This window comes from Fusarium redolens (genome assembly GCF_020744475.1).
Source record: "Fusarium redolens strain MPI-CAGE-AT-0023 chromosome Unknown BKA55scaffold_6, whole genome shotgun sequence".
Lineage (NCBI taxonomy): Eukaryota > Fungi > Ascomycota > Sordariomycetes > Hypocreales > Nectriaceae > Fusarium > Fusarium redolens.
In genome coordinates, this window is record NW_025763669.1 from 457,593 (window position 1) to 473,157 (window position 15,565).

A 15,565-nucleotide genomic window follows, 5' to 3' on the forward strand; every position below is an offset into this window, starting at 1 on the left:
TATCTTCGGTCAGGTAACCTTTTTGTTCAGATCTGTCTAGCTCAATTGCAGCATTTCACTTCATCACCCTAGCTTCTGCCACCAGATTCCATTTGAACCTGAAAACTTGCAATTATCCGTAACAGTCGTACCCTTCTGTTAACCTAAAAACGAAAAGTCTACTGAAGCCTGGCCCTCAAGCAAGTTCATCATGTGTTGATTCCCTTCGAACCACTCTCCCAGCTCCGTCGTATGGCCCATCCACGCAGTCGGAAGCATTCCTCCTTGACTGTCTACTCCCGGCACATTGTCACAATAACCATCGAGGGCCTGTCGAATATTGACATCCTGGTATGTGACCGACAAAAAGTCAGTGCTTTGTTGCTGGCAGTTCTCCTGGTTCATTGGGGGGAACCCTAATGCAGTAAGATAGGCATTCAAAATGGCCTGTTCATCTGCTGGGGCCTGTTCTCGGCTCAATGTCGAGGACCGGTAAACGGTATAACGCTGCGCGATCTTAGAAAGGACCCCAAAGAGTCTGTGCATCTTAGACGCGGCATCTGAGAGTGTTGGAGCAACGGCCTCTATTGATGCTACAAAGCCATCAAGACGGTTCAGATCTTCTTCTCCACCTTGGGGTGATTCTATAACATGACAAAACAACACGATGAAGGGAGTGAAAGGGGCAAACAAGAGGGTCCTGGCCAAGTTTTGTGTGAGCTGTGTATAACTTGATATGCGGCGTGGTGATATGTAAGGAGTTGCCTCTACTCACCAATGTATATATGTGGTGAAATAGGTGGAGGTAATATCCCTGAAGGTGGTTACGAAATCCTGGTGTCGTTGGAGCGTAGCTCTCGCTGCCTCGAGGCAGTCTGGGGTGAAGGCGGACGGGGATCCTGGGGAAGTTGGGCTTGCGCGATACACTAGGGTGAGGAGCGATAGGCGGAAGACATCATCTGAGAGAGTCATGTACTCAATCAGGCGGTGACCAAGTGTGTCTCTGGCTTTCTGGAAGTAATTATTCTAGAACATGTTAGCAGTTGGACCTAAAAAACCAAACTCCCAACTGCGCTTGGCCACAATCAAAAGCAAGCTCACCCTTATGTCGCAGGCTTCCCGCGCTAGTTTATACAGGTCATTTGAGATCGACTGGACTCGAGATTTCCGTACATGATCGGGTTGCGTGATAGAGTCTGGGCTGTACAGACTCTCGTAGATCTTGCCCTGACATCGCGCCGTGTTGATCCACATAGTTATGCTAGCATCAATTAGGGAGCAAGTACCAGGTTCTGAAATCATCGGGGTGGTAATTTCCCAGTCTTGAATCGTCGAGGCCCGCCCTAAGCGTAGCGACAGGCTCTTATCGATGAAGTACGTGAACCAGAAGAGGAGTTGCCCATGCCTCTTCTCCTCGGCGACAACACCTTCCTTTATAGAAGGAATCCGATGGTAGCCGAGAGTCTGGGATAACTCAGATGCTTTTGACGACAAAGTCCAGCAAAGTGATGGCTTTGAGATTTCGATGGTATGGAAAGCCTATGTGTTTCTTGTGAGATGAAGTGGGTTATATTAGAGTGAAAGGGAAAATTACGCACGCCTAGTAGGAGGGCCGCGATCATGTCCAAAGTGGCAGGTAAATGTAGAGGCAAGTTAACCAGTGCCGTCTCAAGGTTAGTGCGGCATATATGGGCGTAGTTGAGGCCTTCAGTGTTGTCGGGTACTTCTTCAGATTGCACAATAAATAGTTGTAAAAGGCCAGAGTTGGCAATGATAAAGTCGGCCTCGGAGAAATCTTCAGAAAAGTAGACCCGAAGGCAAATACTGGAAAGGCTTCCCACGAGAAGTTCATGAAGCCATACTGATGATTCAAATAAGTTCGCTAAGATTAGGATTCTCAGTCAATCAAAGGTGAGAACCTAAGGTAGAAGTGATCTGTGAGACCTGGAATATATTGCTTACCTTTGGCACCGTGTAGTAGAGCTACTGCTTTCCCGATTGGTGGCATTTCACTTTCACGAAAAGAAGGACGCAGTAATGGTTTTGCGAGAGGATAAGACATCTCGGTCTTTGATGTCTGCTGTTTGAATGCGCCAAGAATGCAGTGCAGCGAGTCTAGTGTCTCATTTATATCGAGATCTAGACCATGCAAACGCCCGTTGTGAACCGCCTGTTGAGGAAAGCTGCTGGGAAAAGCGGAATGAGAGGCGACAGACGACCTTTCATCAACGAATGGGGTTTCTACAGTCGTCGGCTTGGATGTTCCGTTGATTGAAGTTGACGGCGATGCCATGATTGCAGGGTTTGCAGTATCAACCCTAAGGGGGACAGGGGGCACTGACGTAGTAGAGTAGGCTCCAGGAGAGGGCGAGAGAGTCTGGAGATTATGTAGTAGTTGGGTTATGGTTTCGAGGCGGCGATCTATGAGGTCGATTTTCTGCTCACTGGAAGGCACGTGGTTCAATATTAGCGAGGTCGATGGATGAGACTGTGGTTTCAGTAATGCCATGTTGAACCAAGCAACGCAAGCTTAAAGAGTTTGGAGGAACGAACTATTTGTTGGACACTGACGCCCGGTTCCGTTTCTCTCTTCTGCTTCTCACACCCTTGATACAGGGTATCTTTACTTGTAAACAGTGAGAGCAGGGACAGTTTCTATCGCAGCGGATCTGAAATTCATATCAGATATTGCTCAAACACTGCAAAGTGGCTTGTTGGAATCCATGACTAACACCGCAAGACTTGGGGAGCAGGTTAGCCAATGGTGTATCTTGATCCAGCTTACCTTGCGAGAACGACAAGCGTCACACTGTGGAGTTGTCAGTGGAGTGGGCCAAATTTGAAGTGAGATAGATATAGCCTACCGCCCTGCGAAGAGGAAGAGCAGTGGAGGATGCATCTTGCGTAGGCCCTGCGGAGAGCTCTCGTTCGGCGACGGTATCTGATTGAGAATTATCGGCCATGCTACTGACCCGTGGGCTCAGGGCGCGGTGTAAGTAGGGCGTACTCCGTATCTGGGGGTTAAATGCAGTAGGCGGCTTGCGATGAAAGTTGCGAGGCTACATGGCATGACAGTAGTTAAACAGTAGATATCTCATGATTCATTAAGAGACAAAGTCGAGTTGGCGAAATGTCTGGTGGAGAACCGAAGCACTCGTGGCTCCGAATTTTGGAGCGCACCCGCGTCCGTCGGACCCCGACCCATACCCACACTTTGTCACAGTACGCTGTGGCGGAAAGGAGAATCTGCTAACTTAATCTTTAATCTGGATCACTAGTCGGTAAAGCATCCCTGACACTAAGCCTTTTTGAAAAAAGCTCAAATTCGTCACATTGACAGACAGGGTAGGTAGAGCAATTTGTGGGTTGGGTTGGGGTTGTCGGGTGGAAGAAGAGAAGGCGAGGGCGCGAGGCGGATCTCAGTTACCCTTGAGTTCCATTTTCATCAACGCCTGCGACAAGTATGTCTACCAGGAAGGCGCTGTCACGGTCTTTTGCTTTTGTCTGCCTTGATAATCTAATTTATTATACGCAAGACAAAAGAGATAACCTATTGTATACACCTGGAGACGAGGAAACGGCCAGTCTTTGGTCGAACATGGACAGTACTTCATCTGCAGGATACGCGGCCGCTAGGCAACGGAGCAGTAGTACGAGTGTTATGGGCAAGGAAGTGGGAAGTAGTACCTCCCGCGATGGGGTATACGCTCGTAATTTCACCAAGAGACGCAGCGACGCAGATGATCATGGCCGAGACGGCTACCCAGCCCCAGATAATATTCACCGGGCCTCCAGTAGTGACAGGTGGGTTGAATGTTGTTGCAAGTCCGTAAGGGATCGAGGCAAGGACAAAGGCCATGAAGGCGACCTGGAGGGTTGATCGGTTACGCTGTAGCTGGGGCGTATAGCCTAGGCTCTCGAGGATCTGGTCACCATCGTTGTGCGCTTTAGATAAATGCGGCGCCGCCTCGGTGGCCTCGTCAGCAAATGCCTGCTGGTTGGGTTCTGAAGCGCCCATAATCAAAGGTGTGAATTGGAAGATCTAAAGAAGCACGTGAGTAGGTGTAGCGAGGGATTGCACGCGGAAAGTCGACGTGGAAATCTCGAGTCACCTCTGCTTCTGCGTTCTTTTATTTGCTTGGGCGCCAGTGTCAAAACGCGACACCGATAAGTGCTCAAGCAACTAATCAAGGTTAGACACTCCAATGTCTAAAATTCTGAGTGCGAGAAACCGCAAAAATGAGGCAGATGCAGACGGGCTCGAAGCAGAGACAAGGAAACTAGCAGGCGAGTCGTATGATTTCCCTGTTGCTAACGTATCAGGCGGGAACGGGATGGGGAGAAAAAAGAGCGGAATGCTTAGATGTAAAAAAGAAAAATAAGGGAGAGGAGAGAAAATTCTATGTGATGGTGAGAGGCAGCCGGTACAGAAAAACCCGCGAGAGCACTAGACGCTGGTAACAGTTGTGTAAGAAAAAAGGGGCGCAGTGTCACCAGATTCAGTTCTAGAGCAATAGCACGTGTATTTCATTCACGATTTCGCTGGAGGACGATACCATTTGTTGTTATAATGCGTGAACTAGGTAGGAATAGGTAAGTAGCTTGCTTTATTGCTGCTCAGTTTCGCCGAACGAGGGCATACGGCACACAGATTGGTGGTTTTCTCAACATTCGTTTGTGTGAGGTATTTATCATGAGAGAACCCAGCGGATGACATAAATCTCTGTCTAGCCAAGTCAGTTTTGTGTTCCCCATTGACTTAGGGGACCGAACAGGTTGCAAATCCTACGCATAAACTAGTCTGATATTTTTTTGCTACCATGATGGGAATCAAGGTACTGTGGGATTGCTACTGAGGCTTAGTGCTAATCTGATTCTCCCCCCTAGCTTAGGAGCTACTTATTTCCATGATGTGGTGCTACACTAAGGTCCAGGTCCTCTTATTTGGCCCCCCATTCCAAGCATGTGGGGTAGACGCCATCTGTCGGGTCCCGTAAACACCGTCTCTCGGTTTCAGGAGTCCGCGCACCCCGTCTTTACATCCTAGTGGCATAGAAATCATTTTTCGTAAAAGGCTTTTTTGACGTCAAAGGTCGTGTCTTAGATAAACTCATCGTAGTATGGCATAAGGATCCACCAGCTTGTATTAACCCGTGCTCTAAGCTCGTTCTAATGTAACAAGCAGGGTGTACACAAGGCATTCCTTGGTCAATGATTAGGGAGGAACTTAGGGAGCTCTGGATTGGCCGGCTGGCATAGCTGAAGAAATAGCAGAGATACACAGGGAGGTCGGTCCCCTAGCGTTGTGGAGATGACGGCCGTTGCAGCGGTCACACCTCTGTCAGTTATGTCCACTTGTGCCAATAGGCCACCTAACAGTTGTTTCTTGTGCCCGCTTCCACCGGTGCTTACTAGGGCTTGGGAACTTGGTCGGAGCTTGTTTTTTGGCTGGGTTACGTCGCGGGTCGGATCGTGGCAACTGCAAATGAGAACAAGGCGTCTCCGGGGCTCCTGTTTAAGTCACCCATGCGAATATCTCCATCCTGATCTGTACGCGACAGAGACGGTGCGCTCAACTTGGCAGGCCGCCAATTGTCATCTAGATGCCGGAGTTTCGGGGCATCACGGCGCTCCAGCATTGCCCGGGCATATCACACTGCGATTTTCCATAAGTGATCAACAGCCGAAGCCCTCATAGTCATGTATAGCTGTCCATGTTACATCTTGGCACAGGTTTCTCATAGCTCAATGCCGTCGTATGGCTCAGCGCCTCTCAAATGTGATCGGCGTTGTGTTTCGCCATAGCAACTGATGTTTTCACATCAGAGGAGCTGCCATTTATAAATACCCATTCAACGGTTCGCCTCCCCTATTTGTTGACACGCCTTGATGCAACAAATGTCCATACTAGAACATCCATTCATACCACACACCGGCTGAGTCGCGCCGTTCGAGTCATGGACAACACCGAAAATCACACTACCACTTCATCATGGATGCAGCAATCCCCCCTTGCCTGGCTGGGAGGTTGCGATGTCGTCTATCTCGTCTTTTGCCTCGCCGTCTCCGCATACACTATCTCGCATGTGGTAACTAAAGCGGGCGACAAGTGGCCCGTCCTTAATCCAACTGGATTTGAGATCATCGGGATCAAGCGAAGAATGGAATTTGCGAAGGCTGCTCGCAATTTGATTGAGAAGGGTCGCCAGGTGTTTCCTCAACAACCCTACCATATGATCACGGATACGTGTGATCTTCTCATTCTACCACCCAAGTTTGTTGATGGGATCCGGAACAACCCCGACTTGAACTTTAGTGGGAGCATCGTGGAAGACTTCCACGCATCAATTCCCGGCTTCGAGCCGTTCCGAGATGGCCGCGAGGACGAGCTCACCAAGACTGTTGTGAAGAAACAGTTGACAAAGCTATTGAGTGAGAACCAATCTGCGTCATCTTGGCCAAAATAGACGTCAGAGCTAGAGTTGACAAATCATCAGACCAGGTGACGGAGCCCTTGTCGGTTGAAGCCGATTTCGCCCTTAGGCACCATTTTGGTACTTCGTCAGGTGAGGACCGGCAGAAGTGATGGGGTGGTCACGATGCTAACAGGTTGTAGAGTGGAAGGAATACGAGACTTTTGAAGAAATCCTTGATGTCGTCGCCAGAGTTTCAACCAAGGTGTTTCCCGGATCCGAGCTCTGCCGCAATGAAGAATGGCTCAAGATTACCAAGAACTACACTGTCGATTCTTTCATTGCTGCCTATATACTTCGCATTTTCCCAAAGCCGCTTCGTCATATCGCTCACTGGTTCCTGCCGCAATGCCAGAGGATCCGCCAGCAATTTGCAGATTCGAAGAAGCTTATCATGCCCGTCATCCAGGCCCGAAGAACGCTCCGCCGGCGCATGCAGGTAGAGGGAAAACCTGCTCCGGATTTCAATGATGCCATTGACTGGTTCGATCATGAAGCGAAAGGTGAACCCTATGACGAAGCCTCATGCCAACTCGGCCTGTCCATGGCAGCCATCCACACCACCACGGACCTCCTGATCGAAACGATGCAGAACATAATGTTGCATCCCGAACTGGTCGAGGATCTTCGAAAGGAAATCGTTCAAGTCCTGGGCGCCGAAGGCTGGAAGAAGACATCGCTGTACAATCTCAAACTCGTCGACAGTGTTGTCAAGGAGTCTCAGAGGCTAAGGCCCTCGGCAATGAGTAAGCTCCCTGCGATCCCCGACCAGCTACCATGATACTACAACAGGCTGCTGACCCATTCACAGTCGCGATGCAGCGCACAGCCATACGGGATACTAAGCTGCCTGACGGTTCTGTTCTGCGCAAGGGCCAGCGATGCGCTATTGATTCGTACGGTCCGTCAGGTATGGCTGATAGCGAGCATTACGAGAACCCTGACGAGTTCGACCCGTACCGCTTTGCGCGCATGCGAGGCCAGCCCGGACTAGATGCCAAGTCACACCTCGTGAGCAGAGGCCCGGCACACCTCGGGTTCGGCCACGGCCAGCACTCTTGTCCTGGGCGTTTCTTTTCGTCGAACGAGATCAAAGTCGTGCTGTGTCATCTACTCATCAATTATGACTGGAAGTTTGCACCTGGTTTCACACCAAAGCGTACCGAGAGCGGTTTTATTTTGGGAACTGATCCGAAGAACAAAGTGCTTCTTCGGCGACGCAGCAACCCTGAGATCGACCTGCTTAATTTACAAACCTCGATAACATAAATGATGATATAGAACGAATTGCGGATTACCATGACACAATCTCCCCTCCTACGGATGGTGTACCTAGCTGCTGTACTGCTGGTTGTATTAGTTGGTGTCTAAGCAGTTTGATTGATGATTCAAAGTTTGCCATGTGCAGGCCGTGTCGCGTCTTCCCATCGGTATATAGAGAGAGACAGGGGAATGCAATATATCAACATACGGAGTGGCATACGAGATGAACCGCCGTTACACTAGATACTGCAATCTTGATCCTCCCTTGACCACACATTACTTCACCATCTGGTCCGCTAGAACTCAGTGTCGATCACAATTACTGTATGCAGCTTCTCATGATGTACAGGAATCGACAACTTCAAGCTTTTCGTTTTAAGAGTATGAGTCCGCTATGGTACCTTGTCAGTAAAATTTGTGGATTCAACCTGGCCATGGCGTCAGGTGCTCGTTTTTCACAACTTCTCATCGCGGAAAAAAGCAACCGCGTACAACCAGGTTGGCACTTGCATAAGCGGGATGCCTGGTAATTACATTTATATCAATGTCTCGGTTTTCAGCAGCCAACCCCCCGGCGTGTACAGAGTAGCGAAGCTCCAGTTCCTGGAGCCAAACGGAAACCGAACCCCTGGACTAATATCCGGCTTTTCGAGTGCACGTGCACCAATAAAACCAAGTCGTTCCACCATAGCAGGCTGCACACTACTTCTCTACATACACACAACTTTCTTGCATTGCTCTGTACCTTGCCTATCGAGCCATAACCCGCTGTACCATGTTAGAAGAAAAGTATGCTGAATCGCCGCTTGAATAATCCCCACCTGTGCCCGTCAGCGCTGACAGCGTTATGTTGTATAGATACTTTGGGATGGCACTCGCTATCGTATCAAACTCGATCATTGGTATATGAACATCTCGGCCATCACTATGGGGCGAGTCACTCGCTAATGCCGGTATTCACCGAATAGGTGCAAGTTTTATTATAACCAAGAAGGCAATGCAAGCAACTGCGCCGAGCACACTTAGCTGGCAATATCAGGCAAGATAATTGCGAAGATAAGTGCCGTTGGCTGATACTTGGGTTCTGATAGGCCTCAAGGATACAAGTCAATACCATGCCTTGAGAGGACAAATTTCTAGATATATAAAAACCCCCACCTGGTGGATTGGATTCGCAGCGCGTAAGTGAAGGACCTGACGTCGCTGTTTCTTTGCCATCATTGTTAACAAAAAGAGTAAAGTGGCCATCGGGGAGCTTGGTAACTTCGCAGCGTATGCCTTTGCGCCGGCTATTCTTGTAACTCTCTTTGGGGCTGTCTCAGTCCTGACTGGAGCTATCCTAGGACGATACTTCCTGAATGAGACACTCGGGATCTTGCGCAAGATCGGAGTCTTTATCTGCCTTCTCGGCACCACTCAGATTGTGCTTCATGCACCACCGAACGAGGACATCCGAACTATTGAACAGATCTCGCAGCACGCCGTTCAGCTAGGTAATACACCGGCAGATTAAATTGGCCTTGAGACTAAAACAAACTTCTTCAGGTTACCTTATTTGCATGGGCGTTGTAATCACATTCTCAGTAGTCATGATCCGCAGTGTTGCGCCAACTTATGGGAAGAGCTACCCTCTAGTATACCTATCTGTCTGCTCAGCCGTTGGTTCAATAGCGATCGTTGCTATCAAGGCATTCGGCATTGCTCTGAAGCTTACACTGGCTGGCGATGATCAGTTTTCCCATCTTTCCACCTACGGGTGTATGGTGTTCATGCTAGTCTGTGTTATCATCCAGTTGTACTACTTCAACAAGGCCCTTGCCTTGTTTCCTTTGAGCATGTAAGTAAATCTTATCATCATGTATATGAAATTTGCTGACCATCGGCCACAGTGTCAATCCCTTGTACTACATAAGTTTTACGACTGCGACTCTTTTGTCATCATCTATTCTATTCGGAGGACTCACTACAGTCGGCATCGTCAACACTTTATCGTCAATCTGTGGACTTCTTTTAATATTTGCAGGGGTTTTCCTACTACAGACGGAGAACGCCCGACCAAGCATGGAGCAGCATATATCCTCCGCTGTGTCGATGGACACCGTCAATATTTATGGTTCTGACCGTGGCTTGTAAGCGGATATATCGCCATCGTGCTTTCAATACAGCCAAGTGTAGGATAGAACATATAATCTACCATGACTCGGAAGTCATTGCCCTGTGTCTGGCCCGGATTGTCAGCCTGTCCAAGTTTACCTTGACGACTGTGATGAGATATACCTGTCGTTCCTCAACGATGTTTACTGGACAAGGTGGTGGACAGCACAGTACTCCAAGCTCGAACCTTGAAAAGGGGAAGCACAACAAACCCCAATTTCACTCCTAATCAAGCTTAAGATTCAAGGCCTGGTATGGAAGGAAATTCATGCAAAGTACATGATTGTCCTTCTACAGCAAGACTGCGCTTTGGGGTCTCTGCAGGTGAGATACTGCACGAGGTTGAAAAGAGGTTATTAATAGATTTATAATCCTTGAAAGCGGAATGGCTTCAATATATATCGCAGTCTGTAGTTGACGCTGTAAACGTCATCTTCAAATCCCAGGTATAGGGTTAGCAAGATGGCCCGGCCAGATTAGATAAGCGGGAAATTCACTTCGTCAGCGGGAAATAACCGGTGGGGACATGTCACGATCCAATCAAATCGAGCAAATGTTGCCAAGTCTTGACGGACTGGAGCTGCTAACATCAAATTCGTTTAAGCAACCGTTAATTATGGAAATGTTTCCAAATATGTGGAGTTTCAGATCTATATAAATATTGCCTTTCCGGGCCTCGGCATTCAATGAAGTCCGAAATTGGGTCAGTATTTATTTATTTCTATTGAACTCCTCCCATTCTTTTTCAATCCCGGCTACTCCAGTGTAAAACTTACATGATGCCTCGGATATCGCCTCTTTTCCGCCAACGACTCATCCTTGCCGCGAAAGTAGCTGCTGGAGTCTCAGTCACCGGCGCAGCAAGCTTTCACTTTGTGACACGGAAATGTTGCTTTGAACCGTTTGGACCCGAGAATGGCAGATCGCTGTTCGAGCATTCGTTATTGAAGCAGATCAATCCTTGGAATAAACCCGTGTCTGCCGACTCGTGTGTCAGGGAAGTACCATTCGATAAGCTGGATAAAGCACTTATTGAAGATGCAAAGAATGGAGGAACCAAGTTGATTGAGAGATTCATTGCAGGAATGTGGGGAGGATTTGGTAAGGTTCACGAATGTTGGTATTCCAGACATGATGTTAATTTAATGGCGGTCAGGATATGGTATCCAAAGAAGAATCATGACATTCTTCAAGAACGACAAAAATAAGAATGACTTATGGGAGAAGAAGGATCTTCTGGAATCAACTTACGAGCCTGGTATGATGTTCTGATCTTGGGTGTTGTTCTCTGCTGACGTGCCATAGGCACGTATTTCACGAACCATTTCGTGGTTCTCGCGAAAACACCAACATGCATCACGATGAGAGGTTGCTTTGGCCCTCATGAGTCACCACCATCTCCCAAGGACGTTGATAATATTGTTGAGATTCGCGCTGAGCTGGATGAAGCGAAACAGGTGGCGATCCTAAAGCTCCAGGTCATCACGTTTGATGGGAGGAAAGAAGCGAGTGATAAGGAAGATCCATTTGGTGGAGTGGGAGGGTGGCTTCACAGACGGTATTCTACTCTGCTGGTTGAGTCAGGAGCCAGAAACTGTCTGAATTGAGCACATTGCGGGACACATGCTATCAAAAGCTCTCTTGATAAAACACTATGGATTTCAGACTGGCTTCTCAAGTCCTTTAGTCTGAACCGGACTAAAGCGCTTCGAAATGATCTTTCTTTGGACGAGATCGGAATGCTGTCGCTCAAGACAAAGTTGAAATTCCATCCAAAACACACATAATTATGTACACTATATACATTTATATCACTCCTGTAGGTCTGCATCAGCGTATCCCATCAAAACCAGTCCATGACAACTTACCACCGTCTTTCGTTTCTATCCATTAACATTATCGATAGCATCGACCGGCACTGCAGTATCTAGCAGTATTCTTGCAGCATTCCTTCTTGCAACACTTCTTCGTGCGGCAGCAGAAGTTACCAATGGAGCACTTTCTGGGGAACTTGGCGGGGCAGACTTTAGCAGCAAGTTGAAGAGCCTCGCCGTGAGAAAGAACGTAGCCTTCTTCACCGGAGGTGGCAAGGTCTGGGAGACCCTCGGCAGTGCTAATGGCGGGGCCAGCGGCGGCAAGGGGGACGATAAGGAGGAGAACGGTGGTGAACTTCATGTTGAGAAACCGAAGAGTGATTGAGGGGTCAGATTTGGTACAGAGAAGATAAGTTGCGGTAGCTTGTTGAGAGGACGTGAGTCTAATCGATCTTACCAGCGGAACTTGGGATCCTTTATACTTAACCGACAGACCGACAGACTGTATTCGGGTAAGATTGCACCGCTATTAGTACCAGGTGACCATCGCGAGCCGTACATCGACTTGTCCATCATGGCTCTGCAGTCGCGCCCGCCCCTCGCACTCCTAGCTCAAAGCGGTATGGTGATGTACATGAGGTTACATCAAGGGGGATAAGGCTAGTTTCACATAAAGAGTTGGATGGTCATGATCCACTCTTCGATTAAAGCTGAAAGTTAGCTTCGTCTGTGCCATCTGACTACAGCTCTTAGCCTGCCTAATTGAAGGTTCACAGGGTTCTGAGTGGTACGACTGGAGATGATTAATAACTCAAGATTTTCTTGTTTAGATCCTTCGGTGATCTTGAAGACGCCTCGACTGGTCCATGAGTGTTTATTGGCCGGATAAAGGCACGGGCTGAGGTGATAGGCGGGAAGCTTAAAGTAAAACTTCTCCGCAAATCACACATCTGAGGTCATTGATGAGAGCGAGCTGTGTCTATTTAAAGAACCACGGGGCAATTTGTACAAGAGCCGCGAGATTTTTGATGGAGTCTAGTAGTGAGGAGATTGCTTTTGTTAGATACGTGAGAACATCATTGGCTCATTGAAGCTCTGGCCTCGCCCGCTCCAACACGTTCTTTGTTCTTCAAAAACCGATTACTCAACGAAACCGACCTCCTCCATGCCGCGGCGACATCGAAACCTTCATCACTCTGTTTCAACTGTGCTAAGCCAAAGAACTACACCTAAAAGCTCCATCGATGGAGGCTCTCAAATCTACTATAATATTTGAGGCTGGAGGCAAGCGCTATGTCGCCACAGAAGCCGTTGCTGTACGCAGATCTTTTTGTAACCAAGTGTATTCGACAGGGCTGACGACATCCACTCTAGCTCCGCAACGAAATCGACACTCCTTTGTGGTCTCTGCTCATAACCGTAATAGCAAGTCATGACGATGTTCCCCTCAGGAAAGGATGACTCAAGACATACCTAGAGGCTGGATGGCTGTGAAGTTTATGATCGCAACCTATTCCTTTCAGGTGTCATCATCATGACCCCGTATAGCGGCCAGATCATACCCGAAGAGTGTTGGGAATACCTGCAAGGGTTTGGAACGCAGTGAATTGATATTGTCATTGAAGACAGCGAAACGTCTCTCCCTCCAGGTCCTTACCTCTACTCTGATCGCACACTTCACAACGTTTGTCGTTCGCATGATGACGACAAGGGAGCTTTCTTTTCTGCTCTTAAACCAAAGCCGAATCTGCAAGTATCTTGTCCACTGAAGCTCCTGCTCTTACTAATATCGATAAGGCCGCCATTAAAAGAGTTTGAGCAACTCGGGGTTGCAGGTATCTCCAATACCTGTCTCGCAATTGCCGTTCCCTCTCGAGCACCAACACTCGTTAACAACTCCCCACCAAACCTACTTGTTGTAGTAAAGGAATGTTTCCTCGTCCGTGGAATGGAAACCCCAGTTGGTCCCCGCGCATATACAGAGGGCATCGAGATGAACTTGCTAGGCATCCTCATGTACGTGGGCGCAAATTGAGGCCCCCTTCGCATGTTCAGTAGGGCGTTACTGGTTTTTCGTTCCCAGTTTCGCGCTTTGGCTACGAGGAGTATCCTTGGTGACCCTCTGGTATATAAAGACGAGAGAGGTAGCTCGCAAATCGACAACAGACCAACACACTACCATTTAAACCTACAAGCCTATTCAAACTACCAAAATATTCAAATACACCTGCAACCAACCTTCAAAATGGTCAAGATTGACGAAACTTTCCTCAACAAGGCTGTCAAGAAGGGCCTTGACAGTCTCCGGGCAGGCGAACATCTGGATCTGCAAGACCCCGATGAAATTGGCAAATTCATATTCGGAATTCTCGCATCGGGTCTTGGCGTATTTCGGGTTATGGCGACCCCCTGGCCGCGGTTCTCAACCTATTCTCTTCCCTCATCTTCCAACCCAAATCGGCCGCAGACATTTGGGAGAAGCTGTTAAAGCGCATCGAAATGCTGATTGACTCCAAGATCGAAGAGTATCACCTGGAAACTCTCAAGGACAAATTGGTAGGCCTTGAAGCCGCTATAAGCGACTTCTCTGTCCTGGTTAAGAAGTTTGACGAGGGCAAAGACGTGACAACTTTACTTCTCGGATACTACACATCGCTCCATCAGACAATGAGAGTCTCGATGCGGGAGTTTACATCGCCCAAGTATGGAGTGGCGTCGCTGCCATGGTTTGCACTCGCAGCGACCATGCATCTCAAGCTGCTGGGCGACGGCATCCAGCACGGTCGAAAATGGGGCTTTACTGTAGACGAAGTCCAGTTTCTGCAGGAGACATTTGATAATCTCATGAAAGAAACTGCGGCGGTCTCACATGCGGAAATAGCGTCACGACACAAGCTGTTTTTACAGAACCTCACCGGGGACGGTTCCAAGATGAGCGATGTCCCTACGGAGACACTTGAGCAATGGAAGGCTGTACACTCGGACCTCTCCGCGATGGATGAGGATGACGTTCCCAGCCTTGATAACATGAGCTACGTTACATACGCCAAAAAGACGTATGAATTGGGACGTCAGAAAGTCAAACCTTAGTGAGAGGGACTGTCAGGTGCTGACACCGGAGCATCTCACGGTGCCACCTTCAGGGCCACGATGCAGTACGACGCAGATATGACTATCCATGTGCTCAGCTACGCTGATTTCTGGCCCTACCTGTCAGGCAAGCCTCTCACAGATGAGGCTCTTGCGAATCTGGACCGGGAGATCTTTGCCTCGCGAGGTCGCTATGATCTTTGGCTGGGCAGCCATTCGTGGTGGGGAGAGCCGTTTTCCGTTGTCAAACGGGGAGACAATGACCAAATTACAGCTGTATATGTAGGAGGGATATCCAACGTTGAGCTTCTTCAGATGAAGTACAGTGAGGATTGGGGAGCGGCTTATGGATCAACTGGGGTAGACCCAGCCAGTACAACAGATATAGAGGCAGGGGATTATCTCTCCTGGGTTGATGTCTGGTTCGGTCAAAAGTTAGGTTGCGTTCAGTTTTGGCTAAACACTGGAAGTATGTTACGTGAGCAAGGAAGGGCCATGAATGGAGGCACTAAGGGGCTTTTGTGGTACGCGGATCATCAGGTCACTAGTGTTTACGGGATCAACTATGAGAGTCACCCACCGTCAGGCTTGGAGGGCATCATTGTTGGGTTCAGATCGCTTTTCTTGCGAACGGATTAGGGAGATAAGGAACCTTTCTTAGCTGAATATGATGGGTCAACACTTTCTTTAACAACTCTACCTGCAATGCCAGATTAGAATGAACACTACTGCCGCCAAATGCGAGTGGGTAGGTATACAACCGCACTGGTGTCTCCGGTACTAACTAAAGAC

At 48.6% G+C, this 15,565-nt stretch overlaps 6 protein-coding genes across 6 annotated transcripts; 4 read left to right on the forward strand and 2 right to left on the reverse strand.

The window, feature by feature from the left end:
• Nucleotides 1-138: 138 nt before the first annotated feature.
• On the reverse strand, nt 139-2,942 carry BKA55DRAFT_592593 (uncharacterized protein; the record flags this gene model as incomplete). The annotated part of the gene is made up of 7 exons (XM_046195417.1): nt 139-709; nt 755-1,005; nt 1,081-1,518; nt 1,578-1,803; nt 1,899-2,423; nt 2,551-2,648; nt 2,844-2,942. The coding sequence occupies 7 exons, from the start codon at nt 2,940-2,942 to the stop codon at nt 139-141; spliced, it is 2,208 nt and encodes a 735-aa protein (XP_046050786.1).
• A 647-nt stretch (nt 2,943-3,589) lies between these two features.
• On the reverse strand, nt 3,590-3,997 carry BKA55DRAFT_688230 (uncharacterized protein; the record flags this gene model as incomplete). Its single annotated transcript, XM_046199177.1, has 1 exon — nt 3,590-3,997. The coding sequence occupies one exon, from the start codon at nt 3,995-3,997 to the stop codon at nt 3,590-3,592; it is 408 nt and encodes a 135-aa protein (XP_046050787.1).
• A 1,978-nt stretch (nt 3,998-5,975) lies between these two features.
• Nucleotides 5,976-7,721, forward strand: BKA55DRAFT_592594 (ent-kaurene oxidase; the record flags this gene model as incomplete). Its single annotated transcript, XM_046195418.1, has 4 exons — nt 5,976-6,411; nt 6,477-6,545; nt 6,596-7,198; nt 7,264-7,721. 4 exons carry the CDS (start codon nt 5,976-5,978, stop codon nt 7,719-7,721), a joined length of 1,566 nt encoding a protein of 521 aa, XP_046050788.1.
• Nucleotides 7,722-8,490: 769 nt separating this feature from the next.
• BKA55DRAFT_537632 (magnesium transporter NIPA-domain-containing protein) lies at nt 8,491-10,061 on the forward strand (the record flags this gene model as incomplete). Its single annotated transcript, XM_046189939.1, has 7 exons — nt 8,491-8,504; nt 8,574-8,617; nt 8,807-8,896; nt 8,957-9,208; nt 9,261-9,552; nt 9,605-9,844; nt 9,923-10,061. 7 exons carry the CDS (start codon nt 8,491-8,493, stop codon nt 10,059-10,061), a joined length of 1,071 nt encoding a protein of 356 aa, XP_046050789.1.
• A 587-nt stretch (nt 10,062-10,648) lies between these two features.
• On the forward strand, nt 10,649-11,918 carry BKA55DRAFT_725438 (uncharacterized protein; the record flags this gene model as incomplete). The annotated part of the gene is made up of 3 exons (XM_046201112.1): nt 10,649-10,970; nt 11,026-11,127; nt 11,175-11,918. 3 exons carry the CDS (start codon nt 10,649-10,651, stop codon nt 11,474-11,476), a joined length of 726 nt encoding a protein of 241 aa, XP_046050790.1. The 3' UTR covers nt 11,477-11,918.
• Nucleotides 11,919-13,854: 1,936 nt separating this feature from the next.
• BKA55DRAFT_736608 (uncharacterized protein) lies at nt 13,855-15,412 on the forward strand (the record flags this gene model as incomplete). The annotated part of the gene is made up of 3 exons (XM_046201337.1): nt 13,855-14,069; nt 14,201-14,753; nt 14,805-15,412. Exons 1-3 carry the CDS (start codon nt 13,929-13,931, stop codon nt 15,410-15,412), a joined length of 1,302 nt encoding a protein of 433 aa, XP_046050791.1. The 5' UTR covers nt 13,855-13,928.
• Nucleotides 15,413-15,565: the final 153 nt, after the last annotated feature.